Here is a 23123-nt window from a genome sequence, read left to right as displayed (position 1 = left end):
ATAATTTTTTTTTTTATTCTTTCTTTCTCCTCCTCGCCAGAGGGGCTGTTGGGAACAGGGTGATATGTAAGATGTTTTTTTATTCAATGGTATATGTCATATTTAATATACATAATAAAGGAGTAAAAAAAAAAAAATGCTTGTGATATCATCTTACTCTGAATTGCCTGCATCTTTTCAGGGAAGAAGTCTCATGACCCCAGGGAATATGACCCCCTTACTCAGGCAGACAGTGATGAGAGTGAAGATGACCTTGTTATTAACATCCAGCAAAATGGAGTTCAGAACGGGAAGGGCACTCGTGGGGCATCTCAGGATCATGACTCCGACGTTGAACGAAGGTCAAAGAGAGTCCAGCAACGTCCAGTAGATAATAAACAGGATGGGCTATGTGCCACAGGAGCCCTGGAACCAGGACTAAAGCCACCATCCTCTTTGTTGTCCTATGTGCGAACCACAGTATTTATTCTGACAGTTGTCGTCTCAATGGTAATGGTTCTTATTTGTGCGTTCCTCATCCCTTGTCCTATGAATGGTCAGCACAACATGTGGACACTCCATGTGGGTTATGACACAGGTAAGCATTGTGAATCTGGTTGATGGGTTTTGTTCATCAGCTTATATTTAGGTTTACTATTCTCATCTATAAAGTTGAAGCTTTCTTCCAAGAGGACATGCTGTCCTGCAATTTCAATGTATTTTTGAGGTATCTACCGATTTTTATGTACAGTGAGGAACAGAAGTATTTGAACACCCTGCAGTTCTCCCACTTAGAAATCATGGAGGGGTCTGAAATTCACATTGTAGGTGCATTCCCACTCTGAGAGACAGAATAAAAAATAATAATCAGGAAATCACATGTATGTATGATTTTTAAAGAATTTATTTGTCTTGCACTGCTGAACATAAGTATTTGAACACCTGAGAAACAGCAAGAATTCTGGCTCTCAAAGACCTGTTACTGTGCCTTTAAAAAGTCCACCTCTACTCCACTCATTAATCTCACATAGTAGCACCTGTCTGAGCTCTTTAAAGACACCTGTCAACCCCACAGTCAGTCAGACGCCAACTACTACCATGGGCAAGACCAAAGACCTGTCAAAAGACACCAGAGACAAAATTGTGGACCTCCACAAGGCTGGAAAGGGATACGGGGCAATTGCCAAGCAGCTTGGTGAAAATAGATCAACTTTTGGAGCAATTGTTAGAAAATTGAAGAGGCTAAAGACTGTCAGTCGCCCTCGGACTGGGGCTCCATGCAAGATCTCACCTCGTGGGCTATCACTGATAAGAAAGGTGAGGAATCAGCCCAGAACTACAAGGGAGGAGCTGGTCAATGACATAAAGGGAGCTGGGACCACAGTTTCAAAGGTCACTGTCGGTAGAACACTACGCCGTCATGGTTTCAAATCATGCATTGCACGGAAATTTCCCCTACTCAAGTCATCACATGTCCAGGCCCGTCTGAAGTTTGGCAATGACCATCTGGATTATCCAGAGGAGGCATGGGAGAAAGTCATGTGGTCAGATGAGACCAAAGTAGAACCTTTTGGTCTAAACATCACTTGTCGTGTTTGGAGGAAAAAGAAGGATGAGTTGCATCCCAAGAACACCAGCCCTACTGTGAATGCTTCGGTAGTGCTTTTCTGCGAAGGGGACAGGATGACTGCACTGTATTAAGGAGAGGATGAATGGGGCCCTTTATTTTGAGATTTTGAGCAACAACGTCCTTCCCTCAGTCAGAGAATTGAAGATGGGTCGTGGGTCTTCCAACATGACAACAACCCGAAGCACACAACCAGGATAACCAAGGAGTGGCTCCGTAAGAAGCATATCAAGGTTCTTGAGTGGCCCAGCCAGTCTCCAGAACTAAATCCAATAGAATATCTTTGGAGGGAGCTGAAACTCTGTGTTGCTCAGCGACAGCCCCGAAACCTGATAGATCTAGTGGAGATCTGTGTGGAGGAGTGGGCCAAAATCCCTCCTGCAGTGTGTGCAAACCTGGTCAAGAACTACAGGAACCGTTTGACCCCTGTAATTGCAAACAAAGGCTTCTGTACCAAATATTAACACTGATTTTCTCAGGTGTTCAAATACTTATGTTCAGCAGTGCAAGACAGATAAATTGTTTACAATGTGAATGTCAGACCCCTCTATGATTTCTAAGTGGGAGAACTTGTAAAATCGCAGGGTGTTCAAATACTTCTGTTCCTCACTGTATATTATATACAGCTCTGTCTTGGTCAGAAGGGAAAAGTGACAGGTCGCCTCTAAAATTTCCTAAAAAACTAAATATATGTCCTGTGGTTGTCCCTTCTCTCATGTTGTGTGTGTGTGTGTGTGTGTGTATGTGTTTATTTTTTTTTTATAATTATTATTTTTTTATTTATAAAACAAGGAGGGCAGAGCTACATGTTTTTGTTTTATCCAATAAATCCAAAATCCCTTAGTGCAGCAGGCCTTTTGTTTCCTGCTCCTTGGTTATTCCGGCGTTCTGAGAGGCTTGCCTGGCACACAAGAGCAGCAGCCTGGGATCCCTCCCGTATGGGTGCCATTCTGTCTAGGATGCACACCACCATCTGGTAAGGTGCTGCAACCCGTATCCTTCACTCTGCACATTGAGGTATTACACCAGGGAGCACCCTCTATTTTTCTTTTACTTTTCACTATCCTATGATAGGAATACATGTTTGTAATGGGTACAAAAATTGAGAGAAAAAAACAAACACCTTTCATGAGCAACCGGAGTCTGGCACCGCCCTCCTGTCTCCGCTGGGCTGGAAGAGGGATGTGTTACCTATGTGCGGTAACTGTGTAAAATAATGATAATTTTATATAAGTTGTTATGCAGTGACAGAGGGAGCCCCATCTTCCGAACCACTTAGAAGCTGCGGTTGCTATTGACCACAGCATTTAGAGTGTTAAACTGTGTTGGAGTAGTAGCTCAGCTGTCATTCAACAGCCGAACACCCTCTGCAGCTAGCACAGGATACCGTCCTCGACTTCTGCTGTAATGATGTAGACAGCAGAATAAAGCCCCTTAGTGACCACAATGAAAAGTCATATTGGTGGTCGGGGGCTGTCCACCTTTGGTTTGCTTTTCAGCCAGGCCCCCCACATCGCTGGACCTGTGGAGAGAAGTATACTTGGCCTACCTTCACACCAGCTGTAGTTCCGGCAGGCAAGCGGAGAATCAGCCGGACACAAACCGCAGCATGCAGCTATTTGTGTCCGGTGGGTCCTCAGCTTGCCAGTCGGATGCGGACAGAGTGTCCACTGGATCCCATTGTACTTAATGTGGCCGCCAGACATGACATCTGGCAGCCTGCTGGAATGAAACTAGCCTTACCTGCCCCCGCCGCTGGGTTTCGGGTCGTTCGGTCTCTGGCTGCAGCTCCAGTTCCCACTGTTAAATGTCTTGTTTGTCAAGGGTCATGTGGCCACAGCAGCGCAGGAGCTGGAGCCCAGCCGCGGCCGCAGAAAAGTATGCTTCTCTTTGCAGGTCCATGGCCAAAAGTCCCCCTAAAAGTGGACAACCCCTTAAATGGGTTAAATACATTTACTGTTGCTGTAGTTTACCTGTTAATGTTGTGTTTTCTAGAATTTTCTTCACCTCTGGAGCTGTTTGATGTCAATAAGGATGGTGTACCAGATATACTGCTGACATTCCTGTCCTCCAGAGCCACTGCTACACAGGGTAAGGGTCTGTCCCATCTGCACAACCTCTTCTCTAAAGCAATATGCCTCGAGTGAACGGGCAATTGTAATGGATGGATGCACCACATCTGCTTAGAGTGCGGGCAGCTGTTTGTAGGGGCTGATGGGTGAGGACCCCCAGTAGGGGACCCCTGACAGGATTTTTCTAGTTGGGACAACTAGTTTGAATGTATTTGAATGTGTCATGTAATAGAAGGAACACTATGGCTCTTTTCGATCTATACTTTGCAGATGCCGTGAAGCAGACCCATTTTCTCTCCGTTCTCTCTGGTAATAGCGGGAGCGTCTTGTGGAGCCGGCACACCCAGGAGTATCTCCGGAGTATTCAGTGTGGACGACTGCTTATAAAGCCTGAGCTGAACGACACGTGTCTCCTGACTGGAACGTACAAGCTGTTGAGCCTGATCTCTGCATCTACAGGTACCTTCTCCTGACCTTCTGCTGGTCTCACAAGGCGATGGAAGTACTTCAGCTAACTGGAACCCAATAAAAATGAAGGCATGTTTTCACTGAACTCAGCAGATGTGGCCACGTAACCCGGGCCGTGTGGTCATTTCCCTGCAGATCACATGTACATTGTTTTATAACCAGGTTTACAGTCGATGGCTGCTGCCATACTATTCTAGTGATCAGCGGTGGTCACAGTGATTGGGCCCCTGCTGATCAAGTGTTGATGGCATTTCCTAGCAATGTACTATACATGTGTATACAATATGTGTATACCCAGACAACCCCTTTAAACTGTAAAATGTAGTTATAATGTGTTCATCAAATTTATTATTTTTATAATCAATTATCAGTTGAAAACCAAAACCAAAACCAATTCCTTTCATCTGAATGGGGTTGCTTTGGCGGCGAGCACATGGATTCCTGCAATTCTGATGAATGGAACTTATTTTCAGTCTAAGAAATAGCTGCAACAAAATCTGACGCGTGCGAAGGCGTCCCTATCCACGTGAATGAAGGAGGCAAATTTACGCATCGGACTGCAGCGCGTGTCAGGGAGAGCACCTTCCTGAATTCGGAGCACTGCCGGGGTGACATAGCATTCTATTGATTTATGATGCTGTGTAACCCTTAGAGGTGTGACATTTTTTTTGTATAACACTGACAGCATGATGCCATTGTTATCCAAAATATTCCAGAACTGTAAGGCTGAGTTCACACGGGCGCGATTTCCCGCGCGGGTGCAATGCGGGAGGTGAACGCATTGCACCCGCACTGAATCTGGACCCATTAATTTCTATGGGGCTGTGCACATGAGCTGTGATTTTCACGCATCACTTATGCGTTGCCTGAAAATTGCGATTTTCACACATGGTTGCTAGGTGACAGTCTATTCACTGTATTATTTTCCCTTATAACATGGTTATAAGGGACAATAATAGCATTCTTTAATACAGAATGCTTAGTAGGTGGTCAATTGAGGGTTAAAAAATAATTAACTCCCCTTCTCCTCTTGATCGCTTAGCTGCCGGTCTCTTCTCACTACGGTGATGGACCATGTGATATGACGTCACTACAGGTCCTTTAGCCGGCAGCTCATGATTAAAGAAGTAAGAAGAGACCGGCAGCTACGCGATCAAGAGGAGAAGGTATTTTTTAACCCTCAATTGACCACCTACTAAGCATTCTGTATTAAAGAATGCTATTATTTTCCCTTATAACCATGTTATAAGGGAAAATAATAACATCTACACAACACCTAACCCAAACCTGAACTTCTGTGAAGAAGTTCGGGTCTTGGTACAACAGTCCGTTTTTTATCATGCGTGTGCAAAACGCACCCGCGCAATAAAAACTGAACAACGTAACGCAATCACAGTCAAAACTGACTGCAATTGGATACCTACTCGCGCAGGTTTGCCGCAATGCACCCGGACCTTATCCGGACACGCTCATGTGAACTCAGCCTAAGGGTTATATAGCCTCATAAATCAGCATAATGCTATGCCACCCAGTCAATGCTGGGAGGTCAGGGTGGGAGCTCTCCCTGACGCACACTTGTGAGTCCAATGCGTGGAACTCGCTTGTCTGAAAGAGGCCTTAGACTGCCCGATTTTCTGGAAGATGATCACTAATGAGCGCTCCTGTGAATGCTCATTAGCATCATCTGGCAGTCTAATACTGCCACAAAATGCCAGATGAATGAGCAAGCTTATAAATGACAGCAAGGGGATGAGCGATGGCATAGCGATTTCTCCTCCCCATGCCACGGAGGACATTGCTGCATGTAATAGCAGTGGTATCCCCCGCTAGCTATCTGACGCTTCCCTCAAGACAATCGTCTGCGGCATCCGGGTGTCTAATACACCCTGTAGACAGTGTGACTGACAGGACCCTCACCTGACATGTTTTAGTTACGTCTATTCCCCATGTAATACTAATTCTGAAGCATCTATTCTTATGACTTAATGTTGTACCATTCCTTTATTATTCCTGCTAGCAGTTATGAACGAGCACACATCATATTTATTCCAAAACTGGACTTTTCTCACCTCTTGATGAAGTAGTACTTTTGATCGGTGGGGTTCCAAATGCTGAGACCCCCACTGACTGCTAGAACGCATATCCTGCTCTCCCTTCTCGCTGCAGGACAGACTCCATAGAAAGTCATAGACCCTTTAAGACTAGTGTATGAAGCAGCGGTCTTTGTACAGGTTATCTGCATATGGTGCAGATTTGTATGCATGAAATCTGCACCAAAACCCCGTAAAAAGCACATAAACCCGCTCCCTTTATTGTGGTTTTGGTGCTGTTTTTGTGCATGTTTTTGGTGCACATTTTCTGTTGGTTAAAAACTCCATTGACGTCTGTGGGAGAAATCACGCTACATAACATGCAGAATCGCACAAACCATTGACATGCTGCGGATTTCTAAATCCAAATACCAGGTTCAATTTCCACATGGAAGAAAAAAGCAAAGTGTACATGAGGTTTGTCAGATGTCACTCACTTGGAAGGTACTGTATTCCGCTTTGTTTTTTCCACCCGAAAATCCACACAGAAAAAACTTGCGTGATCCGCATTGTGTGCATTTACCGCGAATCTCCCCTGCTGAGTTGTATGCAATCTTGGGACCGCAGCTGTCACTCCATGAAATCAGTTGGCAGCCCCGAGTCTGTAGGTCAAGCCTATGTGGATGTAAGTACTGGCTACTTTCTGTAGCACTGCCAATTCACACAAGGCAGATTGGGTGACTGAAAATCAACTCCATTCACCCAAATAGGGCTTCCAGAGACCCATGTTCTTGCCGCAGACATTTTGCAATAAAATCTGCCACATTTGAAGGCGCCTTTACAGCTACAGGTCACACATTGCATGCTGCTCAACATTTATCTTTGGGCTGCAGCTGAACCAACATGAATTTTTTTTTATTTTTATTTTTTTATCTCTGAGATTTCAAAAATTACAAAAAACAGAAATCTCTTAAATTGCTTGTTACAGCTTTAATTACTCAGTAAAAAGGTTTTGCAGACAGAAAACCTTGGCGTAGGCCTAGTCTTAGATACACATCAGCAGTTCGTCATTATGTGCTGTCCGAAATAGAGATGCTGCAAATGAACAGTTGTTGGACTTGGAAGTCTGGATTTCACCTGTAAGGGTGCGTTCACACTGGTTTGCAGCATCCATCACCCATTGGGCCTCATAACAATGTTCTCACAGCACTATTATGGAGGTGCTATGGATACATTTAAAGGGGTGGTGCCATCTCAGACAATGGGGGCATATCGCTAGGACACGCCCCCATTGTCTGATTGGTGCGGGTCCTACTTCTGGCTCCCACACCTATCTTGTAAACAGAGCAGGCAAAGTCCCGGAGGGCCGATTGCGCATGCACGGCCGGCCTCCGTCCATTGATTTCTATGGAGCACTGGCTCGGCTATTTCCGTCAGCCCCATAGAAGTGATTGGGAGGGGTGGCCACAGAAGCACATTGTACTACCCTTAAAAAATAGCAGAGTGCACTGCTTGACTATTTTCAGCGGGCCAATAGGTGCTTGGTGGTGGCCGGACCCAGCACAGCTGCCCACCTCTTTGCCGGCCTCCGTGTTAGGTTTCATTTTAGAGATAGGTCCGGGTCTCATATCCTTGCAATATGTCCCCATTGTCTGAGATGGGAATACCCCTTTAACATACATGCCAGGTGTACATGTTAAACACCTAGAAGAACACTCAGCGTTTTCCAGTCTTCAGTTTTTATGTCCAACCACTAGGTGAATGTTTTCAATCCTAAGACCATCATCAGACCCTCATATGGGACACCTCATAGCGGTATGCAGTATGACACATAGATGACGTCACCTCCGTCCTCTGCATGAGCAGAAATGACTTCTGCACAGAAATAATGCTTTCTTTTTGGTGTCTGTTCTCAAGGGGAATCTTTATGGACCATGAGCCTAAACCATGTGTCAAGCGGAACAGTAGCGGCTCCTGCTGTAATTCTGCCAGATCTGGATGATGACTTTACAAATGACGTGCTGGTTCTTACCATTGGGGAAAGTCAGGTAAGTGCATGAACTCGGGGGCATTTGTGCTTCAGTCATTTCCAAAACTGACTTCTAAAAGTGTATCTACATTTCGCCCAACTTCTTCAGTGCACAGAAGTGAAATTAAGTCATTTTGGAACACATTGTTACTATGGGGGAGATTTATCAGGACTGGTACTTTCTACCGCCGGAGGATGCACCTAATTTATGACCGGGTGCACGGCTTGTCATAAATTAGGTGCAGCCTCCAGGCAGTCTGTGCAGAGTCGCTGTAGACTTCTGGCCTCATTTGTACCAGAGAACTGGCGGAAGTGAAGAAAGTTTGCAACGTTTTAGCGCCACTTTGCAGTAAAAGGGAGATGATAAATCTCCCTCTACGTGTTTCTATAGTTAAGGCTAGCTTCATACTAGCGTTCGTCGGTCTGCTCGTGAGCTCCGTTTGAAGGAGCTCACGAGCGGACCCGAACGCCTCCGTCCAGCCCTGATTCAGTCTGAATGGAGCGGATCCGCTCAGACTGCATCAGTCTGGCGGCGTTCAGCCTCCGCTCCCCTCGCCTCCGCACCGACAGGCGGACAGCTGAACGCTGCTTGCAGCGTTCAGCTGTCCGCCTGGCCGTGCGGAGGCGAGCGGATCCGTTCAGACTTACAATGTAAGTCAATGGGAACGGATCCGCTTGAAGAGGTCACCATATGGCTCAATCTTCAAGCGGATCCGTCCCCCATTGACTTTACATTGAAAGTCTGAACGGATCCGCTCAGGCATCTTGCGCACTTAGAAAATTTTCTAAGTTATTAATGCAGACGGATCCGTACTGAACGGAGCCTCCGTCTGCATTAATATGATCGGATCCGTTCAGAACGGATCCGATCAAGCGCTAGTGTGAAAGTAGCCTAAGTCTCAATCTTCTCAGTTGGATTAACAGGCAAACCTGTTGAGGAAGTAGTTAGTAGGTGAGGGTGTGCTGGGATCTCTAGTTCCATTTACTTAGAGCAGATCTACAGCAATTGTGACAAACTCCCAGAAGCACCATTATTGTAAGGATTGTTTCACATGTTTTCACGAAATTGTGCTGAATTTCCTTCATTTCTCAGCTTCATAACAATTGCACTGAACAACCACAATGTATGAGGACAGATGGTCTCAATACACGAATGTCTGATTTCTTACGCAGCCAGATCTCGGATTCCTTTTGGTGTCGGGCCGCACTGGGAAACCTATGGGTGAAATAGTCAAGTACAGCATCATGGGAGAAGGGAAACTTTTAGGACCACAGGCCTACTACACAAGCCAGGGAGCCATTTATATTCTTTTTGGCTTTGGTAAGCTTCTTTCTCTTTTTATGTGAATAGAATCTGCTAGTGAATCCCATCTTATAAAGGTTTTAATGTTTTAGTACAAGTTAAAGGTGATTGATTTAAAATGGCTACCAGCAACCTGTCCTAGACTGTGAGTAGGACCAATTGCCTTCACTTGCAAGTGGTATAGGGGGTGAGGGGGGCCTTACTATACACTACACTCCAGCACTTGTATATACTACATACTTATGAGTGTTTCTGTCAGGCTGCTCAGCCATGATGGCATATCGTAGGCAGGATCACATAATTACCACCTATTGTAGAGCAGAGCAGCGAGGCCCCCGAGGTGAAGGCAACCAGTCCTACTCATATTCTAGGACAGACTACTTTAAATCTGACCAGATGTGAACCTGTGTTACACAACTGTGTGCAGACCCTTTTTCTTAAGTCTTAAGGCCACATTGGAGTATTATAGTACTTTAACCTCTCCAGGAACAGGACAATTTTCCCTTTTTTTTTCCAACTTGCCATCCAAGAGACATAACCTTTCACTTTTACATTCACATAGCTGTACGAGGGCTTATTTTTTTGTAAGACACATTGTATTTTTTTAATGGCACCATTTAATTTACCATATCATGTATTAAAAAAAATGGGGGGGGGGGGGGGATGTTTGTGGGGTGAAACTGAAAAAAGTCAATTCTGTTATTGTTTTGGGTTTTGTTTTTACAGTGTTCACTGTGTGTTAAGTGACATCTGCCGGTGATTATAATTACAGCAATACTAAATTTATATATATTTTTTTTATTAAAACATAATACAACTTACACAAAATAGGGCGAATTTTTTTATTTTTATTGTTTACTTTTATTTTTAAAACGGATAGGGAGTGATTTTAATTTTTATTTCTTTTTTTTTTTTTTGGGGGGGGGGGGGGGTTCTTTTTTTCTTTTTCCCTTAGTAGACTTGAACATGCAGGTAATCATTTAGTGGCTCATACCATAGACTACAAGGCTATACTATTAAAGTCTATGGGATATATTTGGGTTTTTGCTGGCCTCCTACTAAGGCCTGCCACGTGAAAGCCTTCACAAGACCCCAGGTTGCCATAGCAACAAATTGGCACCCCCATGATTTAATTGCAGGGGTGGCAATCAGAGGTCAGAGGGAGCACCATCCCTCTGACTAACCACTCAGATGCCATGGTCGCAGCATGGGGAGTCAAACAATGGGGATTGGAGTTATCACTGATCCCGGGCACTGAGGCCGGTTGTCAGCTGTATTACACAGTCGGTCCCCACCACCTGTGGAGGCTGCTCCATACATCCCTTATGCACCGCTGATCAATACTGATGTGTAACTGTCAGGAAGGGGTTAAGGAACCACTGTGAAATTGTGACAAACATACAGCACAATTAGAGCCCTAATGGCATTGTGACGGTCGCTCCTTGTGCGGAGCCACATGCTGCCCTAGGGCCACGTTAATGTATGCTTAACGGGAGTCTTTCACTTACATCTCACAATGCATGCACTGTAGTACACTTACACGTCATTGCCAACAGAGCGTTATATCCGCACCCTCTGACTGCATCGCCCGGAAAACCAACTTTAATCTCCATGTCTTGGGGAGATTTCAGTGATGTCCTGAAAGCCATTAATAACAGTTGATTCTCTCCTCAGGGAACATCCAGGCTGTTGCTTTGAGGGATATATATGCCCAGGCTAAAAGTGGAGGCAATTTTCCAGGCGCCCTTCAGAGAATTGATCCAGATTGGGAAAAGAGGAGATCTGTCAATCACTCGAAACTGATCAATGTGTACAGGTATCTACTGAAAACAATTATTACTAAAAAGTGCTACATTGTAACAGATACGTTAAAGGGGTTTCCTAGCAGAGAACACTCATAAGGCCTCTTGCACGCGGTTGCTTGCGGCGCCCCATGCACGGGCACCGCCGTGCAGCTTCCGCAATGTTTCCAGGCCCATTCAACTTGAATGGGTCCGTGATCCATCCGCACTGCAAAAAAATAGAACAAGTTGTATTTTTTTGCTGTGCGGAGGCTCGGCACCGCAGCTCCGGATTGGTCGAGGGATGCGTGGAACACATGGCCGGTGCCCGCATATTGCGGACCTGCTGTTTGAGGGCCCTAATACGGGCCACAGCCAGCAACAGCCGTGTGCATGACGCCTAAGTGTGTGATTGGTGGGGGTCCGACCGCTGGGGCCACAAAAAGAGGTCCATGAGTCCCCTTGTGAATGTAGCAGTAATGGGCCTGCAGGACTGAAACCAAGCATTCTCTTCATTAGTCTCATAGAAGTGAATAGAGCAGTGGTCACGCATGGACCTTATCTCCTATCCTGTGAATAGGGCGTGAGTGTTCTTTGTGGGAAAACCATCCTAACCTGATGTAGTTTCCACAGCTGAGTTTGTTACAATGCGTCGGTTTATGCAGTTGTCACACAGCTAAACGCAGCAAGAGCACAGGCCTGGACAGGAGAGTGGTAGCCTTTACCTGCACTGGTACAAATACTTGAGTAGTACTGCAGCCATTCTGTTGTATGTTCTGAACAAGTATACTTGGAATAATATTGCAGGACGGTATGGGCCACTAGTTTTAAAGGGGTTATCCACAAAAAGTATTCTTCACCTATCCACAAGATGAATAATAAATGTTGTATCTTTGGGACTTTAGGCGATTGATTAACATGCACTACTGTTCCATTCAGTGACTTAGGGACCCTCCGTTTTGGGGACTGCTATGGGCTGCAGCGGTCACACCTCCAGCGATCTGACATTGATCTCCTATCGGGCAAGGTGTAGGTTAAAGTGTAAAAATTGTTGAAAAAGCCTGGTATAGATTTGCAGAGTAGGCATCGGCGAGCAGCGTTGTGCTATGCACAGATCCTGCCTGTACCCGCTTGCTCCACTCTACTAAAGCCCGGTATAGATATGCTATGCTAGGCTTTAGAGGAGCGGGCACCAGCGAGCAGCAAAGTGCTATGCACAGCTCCTGCCTGTACCCGCTTGCTCCACTCTACTAAAGCCCGGTATAGATATGCTATGCTAGGCTTTAGAGGAGCGGGCACCAGCGAGCAGCAAAGTGCTATGCACAGCTCCTGCCTGTACCCGCTTGCTCCGCTCTGCTAAAGCCTGGTATAGATATGCTATGCTAGGCTTTAGAGGAGCGGGCACCAGCGATCAACAAAGTGCTATGCACAGATCCTGCCTGTACCCTCTTGCTCCACTCTACTAAAGCCTGGTATATATGTGCTTTGCTAGGCTTTAGAGGAGCGGGCACCATCATGCAGAGATGTGCTATGCACAGATCCTGCATGTACCCTCTTGCTCCGCTCTACTAAAGCCTGGTATAGATGTGCTTTGCTAGGCTTTAGAGGGCTGGTCTCCAGCAGGAGCAGTAATGTGCTATGCACAGCTCCTGTCCGCACCTGCTCGCTCCGCTCTGCTAAAGCCTGGTATAGGTATGCTAGGCTTTAGAGGAGCTTGTACCATCATGCAGAGATGTGCTATGCACAGATCCTGTCCGGACCTGCTTGCTCTGCTCTGCTAAAGCCTGGCATAGATATGCTATGCTAGGCTTTAGAGGAGCGGGCACCAGCGATCAGCGCAGTGCTATGCACAGATCCTGCCTGTACCCTCTTGCTCTGCTCTACTAAAGCCTGGTATAGATGTGCTTTGCTAGGCTTTAGAGTGCCAGTCTCTGGCAGGAGCAGAAATGTGCTATGCACAGCTCCTGCCTGCACCCGCTTGCTAAGCTCTGCTAAAGCCTGGTATAGGTATGCTATGCAAGGCTTTAGAGGAGCGGGCACCATCATGCAGAGATGTGCTATGCACAGATCCTGCATGTACCTGCTTGCTCTGCTATACTAAAGCCTAGTATAGATTTGCAGAGTAGACATCGGCGAACAGCGTTGTGCTATACACAGCTCCTGCCTGTATCCGCTTGCTCCACTCTGCTAAAGCCTGGTATAGATTTGCTTTGCTAGGCTTTAGAGGGCCGGTCTCCAGCAAGAGCAGCAATGTTCTATGCACAGCTCCTGCCCGCACCTGCTCGCTCCCCTCTGCTAAAGCCTGGTATAGGTATGCTATGCAAGGCTTTAGAGGAGCGGGCACCATCATGCAGAGATATGCTATGCACAGATCCTGCATGTACCTGCTTGCTCTGCTGTACTAAAGCCTAGTATAGATGTGCTTTGCTAGGCTTTAGAGGGCCGGTCTCCGGCAGGAGCAGTAATGTGCTATGCACAGCTCCTGCCCGCACCTGGCGCTCAGCTCTGCTAAAGCCTGGTATAGGTATGCTATGCTAGGCTTTAGAGGAGCGGGCACCATCATGCAGAGATGTGCTATTCACAGATCCTGCCTGTACCCTCTTGCTCTGCTCTACTAAAGCCTGGTATAGATGTGCTTTGCTAGGCTTTAGAGGGCCAGTCTCTGGCAGGAGCAGTATTGTGCTATGCACAGATCCTGCCTGTACCCTCTTGCTCTGCTCTACTAAAGCCTGGTATAGATGTGCTTTGCTAGGCTTTAGAGGGCCAGTCTCTGGCAGGAGCAGTAATGTGCTATGCACAGATCCTGCCTGTACCCTCTTGCTCTGCTCTACTAAAGCCTAGTATAGATGTGCTTTGCTAGGCTTTAGAGGGCCAGTCTCTGGCAGGAGCAGTAATGTGCTATGCACAGCTCCTGCCCGCACCTGGCGCTCAGCTCTGCTAAAGCCTGGTATAGGTATGCTATGCTAGGCTTTAGAGGGCCGGTCTCCAGCAGGAGCAGTAATGTGCTATGCACAGATCCTGCCCGCACCTGCTCGCTCCGCTCTGCTAAAGCCTGGGTCTAGCAGACGTGTGCTATTGCAGGTACATCACTGACAGTGGAATCCATACACCTGTATACTGCTGACAGTGTACAGATTCTAAAGCACAAGAGATACTTGAAGTTCAGGTCTCTATTTCACATGTAAAATGTAAAAAAAAAAAAAAAAGTTACAAAAATAAATTTTATTTAGATTAGTTAAAAAAAAAAAAAAAAGTTTTATCGTTTAGGTACACATTAAGGTAAAACAATAAATGTGCTTGTGAATAACCTCTTCTTGCTATTTTACAGCTCTGGAGTGGAGTTTCTGCAAACCGTTCCCGTCTATCTCAGTAACTTCAGTGATTTACTGGTCACAAGTAAGGAGGCTGTGACTCTTGTGAAGGGACAAGACCTGGAGCAGAGATGGAGCATCAATCTGAACAATGTCTACAGGTCTGTATTAATTAGCAGTTATCGCAGTGTGACGGCCTGTTTATTCCCTGGGTTAAATCTTCCCTCGGTGATGGTGTCTGTGAATTTCAGTGAAGTGACTGAAGACTTTAACATACCGTCTAGAGATGTCGAGGGAACCAACTGGGAATATACCGATAATGAGGCCGATTGTAGTCATGTGATTATAGTGGACCAATTAGCACAGGCGTCTGTAGTAACTAGGAAACCATAGCCCTAAATTGTTTTGGTAATGTGACTGGAACAGACCAATGGGACCAGACATATACAGTAACAATGGAGACAAATCTGTCATTGAATAGACCAATAAACATAACGATGTCAGGATAGCGGTTAAAAAAATGAAGCTCGATGTCCGTCGGTATTATTCATTGGAATTTCTTGTCTTTAGAATATAGATACTAGAAAAAGGAGCTTGTAAAACTATGTATACAGTGGTGTACAGAGGTATAATTTATATGAAAATAAAACTAATGGATGCAGAGGGGCTGTGGGCCCGGCCACCTGAGGTCAGCACTTAGTTTCATCTCGCTGTGGAAACTGCAAGATGCGACAACCCCTTCAAGATTTTCATTTAGTGTCTTAGCAATTAGAGTATGTAACTAAGGGTGGGTTTACGTCACGTTTTTCTCATCCTTTTAACATATGCAAAAAACGTATACTTTAAACAGATGCCTCAGACTGATGCTATAAAGTGGCATCCGTTCACCATAAAGTTCCATTGGAAAAAAAAAATATTTTGTATCCTTTTTTTGTAACGTGTTTGACAAATGAAGGCATAAAACAAGAAGTGAACCCACCCTTAAAGATCCAAGTACAACGCTCTGCTGTTTCCAGCAGTCACATAGAGAGTGAATGGATCGGCAGGGAGCATGCTCAGCCTGCCGCTTCATCAGGACAGGATCGATGAAGGTCCCAGAGGTTGGACCACCACCAGTCAGTGGTGGGAGTCCCCTATATTGTGGAAAGGAGAGAACTTTCATATTGGACTACATCTTAGGCCTCCTGCACACGAACGTGTGTGTTTTTTTTTTTGTTTTTTTTTTCCGTTCTGTGTTTTGCGTTCTATATACGGAACCATTCACTTCAATGGATCTGCATACGGTCCATATTTCCGTTCAAACATAGAACATGTCCTATTATTGCCCGCAATAACATTCCGTGGCTCCCTTCAAGTTAATCGCTCCGCAAAAAAAAAAAAAACTGAATGCATACAGAATGCATCTATATGTCCGTTCCGTTTTTGCGGAACCATCTATTAAATAGTTTAACCAAACGGAACGGAAGTAGAAACACTACTAAAACGGACTGCAAAATACTCAAAAAGCCATACGGTCGTGTGCAGGAGGCTTTACACACATCACAGAATAATGTTGACCTATTTTAAACAGGTAGATAGCAATCAAGTGCCCATTATGAAGACTCAGTGGTCACTACATGAATGTGCAGCTTCCTCTCCATTCAGTGCTATGAGACTTCAGAAATGGCTGAGCCATTGTGCGGCTATTTTCTGTAGTCCCATGGTGTTGAATGGAGGGAGGCTGCGCATGAGAGGCTTGCTTTCTGTTTGCTTAGGTAGGGGTGGGTCCTAGAAGTGGTACCTTCACCGATTAGACATTTATGGCATATTCTTTCAATATGTCATAAATGTCGCAGAAGGGAATACCCTTTTAAACTCTCATGGAACACTTAAAGGGGTGGCCACTTTCCAGTTATTGTTGACCAATGTGTTTGTGAGATGACTAAATGGTACTTACTAATATAACCTTTGTTGATATTCTGCACCATTTTCTATATTTTATAAGGTATACTCCCTTATTTACAAAGTCTTTTGTGCTGTCCACATAGAGCTCCTGTCCATAAGATGGCTGCTGATTCAGGGTCATGTGATGGTCACCTCTATGTGATGCCTCTTTCATTCAAACACACTGCACCTGCACCAAATTTCCAACAGAACAAGTGCAGATGGCGGTGCAGTGTGTCTGAACGGAGGAAACATCACATGGAGGTGATCTGCCTGGTCACATGACCCTCCATCAGCAGCCATCTTATGTACAGGATGTCTGGACACTAGAAAAAACTCTGTAAACAAGGGGGGAATACCTTGTTGAAATTGTTCACCGTTTTCTATTTTTCATAAAGACTATATTAGTACGTGCCATATAATCATGTTACAAACACATTGGTCAACAGTAGCCAGAAAGTGGCCAATCCCTTTAAGCAAGTCAGAATGAGTGAAAACAAGACATTCATGGATTAAACTATCTAACATAGTGTATATATACAGTCGAGTCACATTACCATGATCACTTCCTACTTTCGGCATCGAATAGCTCATGAAGGAAGTCACATGTCGTGAGCTAGGTTGTTGGGGATATAAGGTGTGTGATAGGCTGTTTGCACACATACGCCTTGTTGCTACCATGGGTAAGAATTGCAAAAAGGGATCATTATTGGCTTTTCTAGGCAGACAGATGTCACTGCACCTCTGCTAAAAAAAAAGCATTAGCAGAAAAATCTTAAAATTTCGCAGCAGTATCGGACATAGACCTCTGCTGATTCGCAAAGGGTTTCCTTCTGCAGTGAGTCACGTTTTCTGCTTCATCTAATGGTAGATGTTGATATAGGAAAGACAGAGAAGGCAAGAAAGGGGAGGGGGTGGCCCTGTATGTGAAAAATGGCATAAAATCTAATTTAATACAAGTTAGCGAGACCAATTTAGAGTCAGTTTGGGTTATGTTGCAGCTTGATAATTATAAGGTAACTCGTGTAGGTGTGATATATAGACCACCTAGCCAAGTCAAAGAATTAGATGATCTTCTAGTTGAGGAAATAGCTAAAATGACATTGAAAGGGAAAGTTATCATTATGGGAGACTTTAATCTTCCTGATGTAAACTGGAAAACCAAAATAGCTAGTTCTGCCAGGAGTACAGATATTCTAAATTCCCTACAGGGATTATCTCTACAGCAAGTCGTGGAGGAGCCAACCCGGAAGGAGGCCATTTTAGATTTAGTGTTCACAAATGGGAATTTGGTATCTGATATTACTGTAGGGGAAAGGTTGGGATCTAGTGATCACCAGTCAGTGTGGTTTACTATAAGTACAGTGACTGAGTCACACCACACAAAAACAAAAGTTTTAGATTTTAGAAAAACGGACTCTTCTAAAATTAGATTAGAGGTATACTATCAGATTGAAACAGTTTCAATGGAGTCCAGAAGAAATGGGACTACTTAAAAGTGGCACTATTGAAGGCAACAGAAAATTGCATTAGGCTTGTCAGTAAAAGCAAAAAAAGGAAGAGACCACTGTGGTACTCAGCAGAAGTGGCCAAAATCATTAAAAACAAAAAGATAGCATTTAGTAATTATAAAAAATAAAAACAGGATGACAGGCAAATTTATAAGATTAGGCAGAGAGAGGCCAGGCAAGTTATAAGAGCTTCTAAAGCACAGGCAGAAGAGAAATTAGCTCAGTCAGGGAAAAAAGGAGATAAGACATTCTTCAGATACATAAATGAAAAAAGGAAACTAAAACAATGAATTGCAAATTTAAAAACAAAAGAAGGAAGGTATATGGAAGAAGATAAAGAACTCTCTGACTGCCTCAATGAATACTTCTGTTCAGTTTTTACAAAGGAAAATTAAGGAAAAAGACCTCAGTTAAGAAGGAAGACTAATGCATCTTTTGATGCATGTGTCTTTACAGAGGAAGAGGTTCTAAGTCAGCTGTCTAAAATTAATACAAATAAGTCACAGGGGCCTGATGGGATACACCCAAAGCTATTAAAAGAGCTTAAGCTTAGCGGTGAACTAGCAAAACCATTAACAGATTTATTTAACCAATTACTGGTAACAGGAGTCGTCCCAAAAGATTGGAAATTAGCAAATGTTTGCCCATTCACAAGAAAGACAGTAGGGAGGAATCGGGCAACAATAGGCCAGTAAGCCTGACATCAATAGTGGGGAAATTAATGGAAACCATACTTAAGGAGAGGATTGTGGACCATCTAAAATCCCATGGATTGAAAGATGAAAAACAGCATTGGTTTACTTCAGGGAGGTCACGTCAAACTAATGTTATATTTTTTTTTTTGATTGGGTTACTAAAATAATAGATGGAGGAGGTGCAGTAGACATCACTTATCTAGACTTTAGTAAGGCTTTTGAATGATACTGTCACACATAGAAGGCTTATCAATAAATTGCAGTCTTTGTGCTTGGACTCCCATATTGTTGAATGGATTGGGCAGTGGCTGAGGGACAGGCAACAGAGGGTTGTAGTCAATGGAGTATATTCAGACCATGGTCTTGTTACCAGTGGGGTACCTCAGAGATCTGTTCTGGGACCCATATTGTTTAATATCTTTATCAGCTAAATTGCAGAAGGCCTCGATGGTAAGGTGTGTCTTTTTGCCGATGACATAAAGATTTGTAACAGGGTTGATGTTCCTGGAGGGATACACCAAATGGAAAAGGATTCAGGAAAATTAGAGGAATGGCCAAAAATCTGGCGACTAAAATGTAATGTTAATAAGTGCAAGATAATGCACCTGGGGCGTAAAAACTCAAGAGCAGAATATAATTAAATATAACACATTCTATGTTTCTATATATGAGCAGAGAAACATCAGAGAACAAATACCCTGCAACCATTGCTGGAAGAACGCAAGCTGGTCTGGGAAATGCTTTCATGGCATTCTCTGGGCCCGCTCATCCATGTGGAGGGCACTCTTCGCCGACTTGGGTATGAATCCATCCTTGCAGATCACATACGCCCATACATGCTGATTGTCTTCCCTGGGGCAGATGGCATCTTCCAGCTAGACAATGCGACATGTCACACTGCTCGAATTGTCCGATATTGGTTGGAAGAGCATTACCAAGACTTCAAAGTACTACCTTGGCCCCCTAATTCCCCAGACTTGAACCCAATTGAACATCTCTGGGACCATACTCCCCCATGCACTGTCCAGCAGCTGTAGGATGCACTGCCATCAGCATGGCTCCAGATACCTGTGATAACCTACCAGGACCTTATTGAGTCCCTCCCAGCCCGTCTAGCTGCTGTCCATGCTGCACACAGCAGTTGCTCTGAATATTAGCTGGTGGTCATAATAATGTGACTCAACTGGGTAGTTAATGGAAATGTTTTGACAAAATCTAGATCCCGAGTAATGTGTATAACATTATATATGATATTATAGAGTGTAACACTCTTATGTCTTCCTTCAGCCACCCACAGCCTGGTTACTTTAACAGTGATGGACACTTGGATTTCTTCATACAGATTCAGAGCAATGCCACTGAAAAAAAGGTATGTGTGTGAATCCTAGAAATTACACTGCCATGTTCCTCAGTCATTGCTCTTACCCTACACAGCAAAGATCTGTTGCAAGATCGGCCCTACGTGCAGATATCCTCGATCAGTGATGGCTAACCTTGGCACTCCAGCTGTGGTAAAACTACAACTCCCAAGATGCCCCCCTTGCTTGGTTGCTCTCAGAACTCTATTGAAATAAATGGAGCATGCTGGGAGTCGTAGTTTCACCACAGCTGGAGAGCCAAGGTTAGCCATCACTGTCCTAGATGTTCTGGGAAAGAAATAATGGTCTACACACTCATCCAGTTACACATTTGGAAATGTAGCTTTTTGGCAGATTTGAAGGGTTCACCCATGATTTGAAGTGATGGCACTGGGGGACATGGATGACAAATTGGCAGTGGCATGGAGGGGCTGATGATATCTGATGGCACTGGGGGAGTGAGGGACATGACATGGAGGAGCTTTGTCACTGTGCAGGTGAATCTGGAGTAATTCTCTGGCCTTCGTTTAAAACTTAGTTTTTATTGTTAGCTCAATAAAACCATCCAACAGTTAAAAAAGTAGGCATAAAAATACTACGTGTTTTGGATGAGCAAAAAACCCTTCTTATTTTTGGTTTAACTTTATAATATTTTTGGGAGGGGCAGGTTTTTATGTTATCAGCATATTTGGACCAGTATATTGATGCCCTAGTGTTAGGCCATCAATATTATATCGGGGTGGGGGGGGGGGGGGCATTCAATCAGCCTCTTCAGTGCTTATCTCGGACGTCTACCTGCATGCCATCTACCTAGTAGTAGCGATGCTTGTTTTTGCTGTTTTGTCCATTCACTTGAACAGAGAAATTCAGTGGCTTAAGTGTTTGCTTTGTGTTTTTTATCTGCTGCTTTTTGTTTCAGATGATTATTGTTGATGGACCCTCGAGTCAATCACTGTGGGAGTGCGAGATTCCGTGGCATGAAGATGAAAAAGAAACGGAGGCGATCTCCCTTCTTACTGCTGATGGAAAATCAGTGTTCCTGTTTTGGGGTGAAGACATGGTTCCGGGTAACAGCTCTGTAAGTTCTGGTTTATATGTTCTTACCCTCCAGAGTTTTGTTAGTTTGTAGATCATTTGTTGTGGCTCTTCCTGTATCTTGTCTTCACTTTACTGTTGTAGTCTTCTCTTACACACAGCACATGGCTTATAGAAAATCAGACAGCCCATGGATGAGACATCTTTATTTGCTGTCTCCTACCTATCCAGGAGTTGTCCTGGACCTCTTCAATGTATCTTCAAGTATTGTTGCTTTTGCAGGTAAGCTTTAATGGATAAATGACAACTACTGAGTCATTGCTGACCAAAGCAATTAAGTAAAAATGCATCGCTCTGTTTCTTTGTTGTCAGCGGGGATCAGAGAGTTGGAGAAGGATGCCCTCCTTGCTATCGTGACTGCAGAGCAGGAGCAGAGCACATCAGGCAACATGTCCCGAAATCTGACTATAAGCAAAGTGGGCATGAGGTGGGCTCTGTCCAGCAGCCGAGCTCGGTCTCTGAGAGGTGCAAATGTAAGGCCCAAAGTAGAAGATATAAAAAAAATTCTTAGTAGGTTGAAGTTCACTTCACTTCCTCAATGGGTAAGTTTTCAATGTTTATTCTTTATTAAAAAAACAAAGTACAAACGTATACCTTAATAGTGTAATAGTGTAATTGATCAGATAATAGGTGGAGAAAGGTACTGTGCTGTAAGGTATCTGGTTATTTTGCCTATACATTCACATAGTGCCAGAGAAAATACGAGCTCACGCTAAATGTAGCTAAACACAAACCAAAACCGTTTAGGAAATAAAGATAAAATGTACACTCAACTGACTGGGATATGCTATGGGTGTGAACTACTCCAGTGATCGCTTAACCGTAACCAACGATCAAATATTAGATCCTTAAGCTTCTTCTGTGGCATCTTCTAGTAATTCCAAACTGGCCGGAGTCATGGATAGTCTGAAGATCAGAAAAAAGTCAGCCTAACCTCATATTCAAGATTTTTCCAATATTTCTTGTTGCCTCGAGGGGGAAGGGGGATGGGGACTTCCGGAACTTATTCCTAAACATGACCGTCTACTGCTTTTTTCCAGGTATTGTAATCGTGAAAGGTCAAGACTCCTCCAGAAGTGTAAGGAAGTGGTTTCTATATCTTACTGCAGACAGTGCCTAGAATCCTAGAAGCACAAGTCACAAGAAAGACCTGGAAATCGGGAGTGATCATACTGTCACTTGTTTTCTTGTGTATCAGTATACCTGTGCTGTGTTGCAGTGTTTCAGTATTATGTGGTCCTTCGCCTTCACACTTACACATTACCACTACTAAGTACTCCAGTATATAAGTACATCCTGGAAATGCTGTGGATTTGCTCATGAAAATCCACAGCAGATTACAGTACCAGGCATGTGTATGAGATTAGAACAAATTTTATCCATACACAATGACATTTTTCTACACACAAATTGTGGAATTGTGAATTGTTAGATGCCGCTGAAGATTTCCCCAATAGAAACTTAAACATTTTACTTTCTGATACCTTTTTTTTTTTAAACTATGAATCAGCATGCCAATGAATAGATTAAAACTAGATTGGACTGCACGGCCATGTGCAGTCCAAGAAACGGGTCCCATGTGGTGGCTGCATCTCCTGGACCACTGGCGGCTCCGATCTGAACTCGCTGCATTATAGTGATTTATGCTGCAGTGAGGTCCTATTTGAACTGTACTGACCTGATCATGTGAGCACAGTACAATAGACGCACGGTCAGATAAGAACTATGATGCAGTGAGTTCCTAATTGAACTGTACTGACCAGGGGTCAAGTCCTGGGAAAAAAAAGTGTGGGAACTCACCCAAATGCCTCCGCGTGACGTCACGGCGCGGCGTACGCAAAGGGCAGGGGAGGTTGGGAGGAGGAGCAAGCAAGTACCGTATTTTACGCCCTATAAGATGCACCGGCCCATAAGACGCACCTAGGTTTTAGAGGAGGATAA

At 44.3% G+C, this 23123-nt stretch overlaps 1 protein-coding gene across 1 annotated transcript in view; it reads left to right on the top strand.

The window, feature by feature from the left end:
* The window catches only part of FAM234B (family with sequence similarity 234 member B), a 33971-nt gene extending 11568 nt beyond the window's left edge, over window positions 1-22403 (top strand). Inside the window, exons 2-13 of the mRNA XM_044302064.1 lie at window positions 182-577; window positions 3602-3697; window positions 3949-4137; window positions 8094-8224; window positions 9379-9526; window positions 11183-11324; window positions 14618-14761; window positions 20017-20098; window positions 21007-21165; window positions 21284-21404; window positions 21495-21724; window positions 22223-22403. Of these exons, the coding sequence (XP_044157999.1) occupies window positions 182-577; window positions 3602-3697; window positions 3949-4137; window positions 8094-8224; window positions 9379-9526; window positions 11183-11324; window positions 14618-14761; window positions 20017-20098; window positions 21007-21165; window positions 21284-21404; window positions 21495-21724; window positions 22223-22231 (1847 nt within the window). The 3' untranslated portion in view covers window positions 22232-22403. The remainder of the gene's footprint in view (window positions 1-181; window positions 578-3601; window positions 3698-3948; window positions 4138-8093; window positions 8225-9378; window positions 9527-11182; window positions 11325-14617; window positions 14762-20016; window positions 20099-21006; window positions 21166-21283; window positions 21405-21494; window positions 21725-22222) is intronic.
* Window positions 22404-23123: the final 720 nt, after the last annotated feature.

Source organism: Bufo gargarizans, chromosome 7 (assembly GCF_014858855.1).
Source record: "Bufo gargarizans isolate SCDJY-AF-19 chromosome 7, ASM1485885v1, whole genome shotgun sequence".
Taxonomy (NCBI): domain Eukaryota; kingdom Metazoa; phylum Chordata; class Amphibia; order Anura; family Bufonidae; genus Bufo; species Bufo gargarizans.
This window is presented reverse-complemented; position numbering and strand designations above follow the sequence as displayed.